The sequence below is a fragment of the Palaemon carinicauda genome, chromosome 27, assembly GCF_036898095.1.
Source record: "Palaemon carinicauda isolate YSFRI2023 chromosome 27, ASM3689809v2, whole genome shotgun sequence".
Lineage (NCBI taxonomy): Eukaryota > Metazoa > Arthropoda > Malacostraca > Decapoda > Palaemonidae > Palaemon > Palaemon carinicauda.
In genome coordinates, this window is record NC_090751.1 from 20287424 (window position 1) to 20291798 (window position 4375).

The 4375-nt window shown below is 41.1% G+C and overlaps 1 protein-coding gene across 1 annotated transcript in view; it reads left to right on the forward strand.

Moving 5' to 3' along the window:
* Positions 1–929: 929 nt before the first annotated feature.
* The window catches only part of LOC137620840 (proline-rich protein 36-like), a 17008-nt gene continuing 13562 nt past the window's right edge, over positions 930–4375 (forward strand). Inside the window, exons 1-5 of the mRNA XM_068351287.1 lie at positions 930–944; positions 1383–1549; positions 1925–2042; positions 2259–2425; positions 2697–2859. Of these exons, the coding sequence (XP_068207388.1) occupies positions 930–944; positions 1383–1549; positions 1925–2042; positions 2259–2425; positions 2697–2859 (630 nt within the window). The remainder of the gene's footprint in view (positions 945–1382; positions 1550–1924; positions 2043–2258; positions 2426–2696; positions 2860–4375) is intronic.

The window sequence follows — 4375 nt, forward strand, 5'->3', positions numbered from 1 at the left end:
TTACATCATCTTTCTCGGAACCAGTCAGTTGTGGCCCGTGGGCGTCATCTTTCGAGAACTCATCACTTGTAGGGATCAATTTCGGGTAATCCGTCAGGGAACCTGTCAGTCGTGGATGCCATCTTTCAGGAAACCAGTCAGTTTTGCGCCTCATTATTCTGGGTACCCATCAGCTGTGGGCGTCATCTTTCTGGGAACCTGTCCTTGTGGGCGTCATCTTTCTGAGAACCCATTAGTTGTAGGGATTACTTTCAGGTAACTCGTCAGTTGTGGGCACCATCCTTTAGGGAACCCTACAGTTGCGGTTGGCATCTTTCAGGAAACCAATTAGTTATGGCCGCATATTTTAGGGAATCCATCAGTTGTGGGCGTCATCTTTCTGAGAACCCATCTGTTGCATGGAACTTTCACAAGTAACCCGTCAATTGTGGGGATCAATCTTCAGAAAACCTTTCAGTTGTGGCGTCATCTTTCTGGCAATCCATCAGTTGTGGGCGTCATCTTTCTGAGAACCCATCAGTTGTATTGTTGTATGGAACTTTCACAAGTAACCCGTCAATTGTGGGGATCAATCTTCAGAAAACCTTTCAGTTGTGGCGTCATCTTTCTGGCAATCCATCAGTTGTGGGCGTCATCTTTCTGAGAACCCATCAGTTGTACGGATCACTTTCAGGTAATCCGTCAGTTGTGGGTGTCATCTTTCAGGGAACCCTTTAGTTGTGGGCGTCATCTTTCAGATCTTTCAGGGATTTGTTCATTTGAGGTGTTATCTTTCAGGGAACCCATCAGTTTTAGGTGCCATCTTTCTGAGAACCCTTCAGTTGTGGGCGTCATCTTTCAGATGTTTCAGGGAACTGTTCATTTGAGGTGTTATCTTTCAGGGAACCCATCAATTGTGGGTGTCATCTTTCTGAGAACCCATCATTTATATGGATTACTTTCAGGTAATCCGTCAGTTGTGGGTGTCATCCTTCAGGGAACCCTTCAGTTGCGGGTGTCATCTTTCAGATGTTTCAGGGAACTGTTCATTTGAGGTGTTATTTTTCAGGGAACCCATCAATTGTGGGTGTCATCTTTCTGAGAACCCATCAGTTGTACGGATCACTTTCAGGTAATCCGTCAGTTGTGGGTGTCATCTTTCAGGGAACCCTTTAGTTGTGGGCGTCATCTTTCAGATCTTTCAGGGATTTGTTCATTTGAGGTGTTATCTTTCAGGGAACCCATCAGTTTTAGGTGCCATCTTTCTGAGAACCCTTCAGTTGTGGGCGTCATCTTTCAGATGTTTCAGGGAACTGTTCATTTGAGGTGTTATCTTTCAGGGAACCCATCAATTGTGGGTGTCATCTTTCTGAGAACCCATCATTTATATGGATTACTTTCAGGTAATCCGTCAGTTGTGGGTGTCATCCTTCAGGGAACCCTTCAGTTGCGGGTGTCATCTTTCAGATGTTTCAGGGAACTGTTCATTTGAGGTGTTATTTTTCAGGGAACCCATCAATTGTGGGTGTCATCTTTCTGAGAACCCATCAGTTGTACGGATCACTTTCAGGTAATCCGTCAGTTGTGGGTGTCATCTTTCAGGGAACCCTTTAGTTGTGGGCGTCATCTTTCAGATCTTTCAGGGATTTGTTCATTTGAGGTGTTATCTTTCAGGGAACCCATCAGTTTTAGGTGCCATCTTTCTGAGAACCCTTCAGTTGTGGGCGTCATCTTTCAGATGTTTCAGGGAACTGTTCATTTGAGGTGTTATCTTTCAGGGAACCCATCAATTGTGGGTGTCATCTTTCTGAGAACCCATCATTTATATAGATTACTTTCAGGTAATCCGTCAGTTGTGGGTGTCATCCTTCAGGGAACCCTTCGGTTGTGGGCGTCATCTTTCAGATGTTTCAGGGAACTGTTATTTTGAGGTGTTACCTTTCAGGGAACCCATCAGTTGTGGGTGTCATCTTTCTGAGAACCCTTCAGTTGTGGGCGTCATCTTTCAGATGATTCAAGGAACTGTTCATTTGAGGTGTTATCTTTCAGGGAACCCATCAATTGTGGGTGTCATCTTTCTGAGAACCCATCATTTATATGGATTACTTTCAGGTAATCCGTCAGTTGTGGGTGTCATCCTTCAGGGAACCCTTCAGTTGCGGGCGTCATCTTTCAGATGTTTCAGGGAACTGTTCATTTGAGGTGTTATTTTTCAGGGAACCCATCAATTGTGGGTGTCATCTTTCTGAGAACCCATCATTTATATGGATTACTTTCAGGTAATCCGTCAGTTGTGGGTGTCATCCTTCAGGGAACCCTTCAGTTGCGGGCGTCATCTTTCAGATGTTTCAGGGAACTGTTCATTTGAGGTGTTATTTTTCAGGGAACCCATCAATTGTGGGTGTCATCTTTCTGAGAACCCATCATTTATATGGATTACTTTCAGGTAATCCGTCAGTTGTGGGTGTCATCCTTCAGGGAACCCTTCGGTTGTGGGTGTCATCTTTCAGATGTTTCAGGGAACTGTTCATTTGAGGTGTTATTTTTCAGGGAACCCATCAATTGTGGGTGTCATCTTTCTGAGAACCCATCATTTATATGGATTACTTTCAGGTAATCCGTCAGTTGTGGGTGTCATCCTTCAGGGAACCCTTCGGTTGTGGGCGTCATCTTTCAGATGTTTCAGGGAACTGTTATTTTGAGGTGTTACCTTTCAGGGAACCCATCAGTTGTGGGTGTCATCTTTCTGAGAACCCTTCAGTTGCGGGCGTCATCTTTCAGATGTTTCAAGGAACTGTTCATTTGAGGTGTTATCTTTCAGGGAACCCATCAGTTGTGGGTGTCATCCTTCAGGGAACCAATTGTGGGCCTCATCTTAAGGTAATCCTTCAGTTGTGGCGTCATCTTTAAGGTAATCCTTCAGTTGTGGCGTCATCTTTTAAGGTAATCCTTCAGTTGTGGCGTCATCTTTAAGGGAATCCTTCAGTTGTGGCGTCATCTTTAAGGTAATCCTTCAGTTGTGGCGTCATCTTTCAAGGAACTCGTCAGTTGTGGGCATCATCTTTTAGAGAAACCTTCAGTTGTTAGCGCTTTTTTTCTCAGGGAATCCACCTGTGGTCAAGCTGCAAAGGATATCGGGTAGGATTTTTTTCAGTAGAGGTAATGCTCTTTTGATTGAATTTTAGATATTGGAAAAATATGTGATAATTCAATTTAAACTCGACCTCTCGCACACGACATTAAGAAAGAAGTAGATGTGATATAGTTTTTTTCCTACGTTTTTACTTTTTTAGCTGATTCATTTTCCATTTGTTTTCTTTTTCTTCTTTTTCTTCTTATCCTTGGAATGATTTTATGATCATGTTTTTCGTACCAAGGGAAATTATATTTTATCTAGCAAGTCCGTATTTTTCACTTCCGTCAACTTTAATGAAAGAAAGAACTCTTTTGGCTGCAATTGTCTGAAACGGAAAAATGTGTGTTCTCATGTGCCAGAGAGAGAGAGAGAGAGAGAGAGAGAGAGAGAGAGAGAGAGAGAGAGAGAGAGAGTTATGTTGAACACATTTATATACCTAGATCTAGATCTAGAGAGAGAGAGAGAGAGAGAGAAGCTTCTCTCTAAGCTTTTCTCTCTCTCTCTCTCTCTCTCTATCTCTCTCTCTCTCTCTCTCTCTCTCTCTCTCTCTCTCTCTAGATCTAGGTATATAAATGTGTTCAACATAACTCACCCACTCTCTCTCTCTCTCTCTCTCTCTCTCTCTCTCTCTCTCTCTCTCTCTCTCTCTTGCACACGTGTTTCGTTTAGATGCGGACTGAAAAAAACTGAAATAAAGATTCTTGCTGTCAGTAATTAAATGTGAATGATCATTTCGAACTATTAAATGATATTCTAAATATCAGACAAATGGATTTACCATTTTCATTTAAAATCATATTTTAAAGAACATTGAATATTTTGGTGTTCAAAATATCACTTCAGATGATTTCCGTTATTATTGCATCATATTTATGCCTTAGTAGTGTACGTGACCAGTCATAAATGACAGCTAAATATTTAGATAGATATGCACACACAGACTTAACCCTTCCCACACCCTCCGTCTTTCCTAACTACAACACGGCAGTTATACGCCCAGTAATGCCTCTGAGCATGGCCGGAAGGAAATATATATATATATATATATATATATATATATATATATATATATATATATATGTTTTTATATATACCGTATATATATGTATATATATACATATATATATATATATATATATATATACATATACATGATGCTATAAGCCCAAAGGGCTCCAACTTGAAAAAATAACCTAGTGGGGGAAGGAAACAAGAAAATAAACTAGAAGAGAAATAATGAACAATTGAAATAATATATTT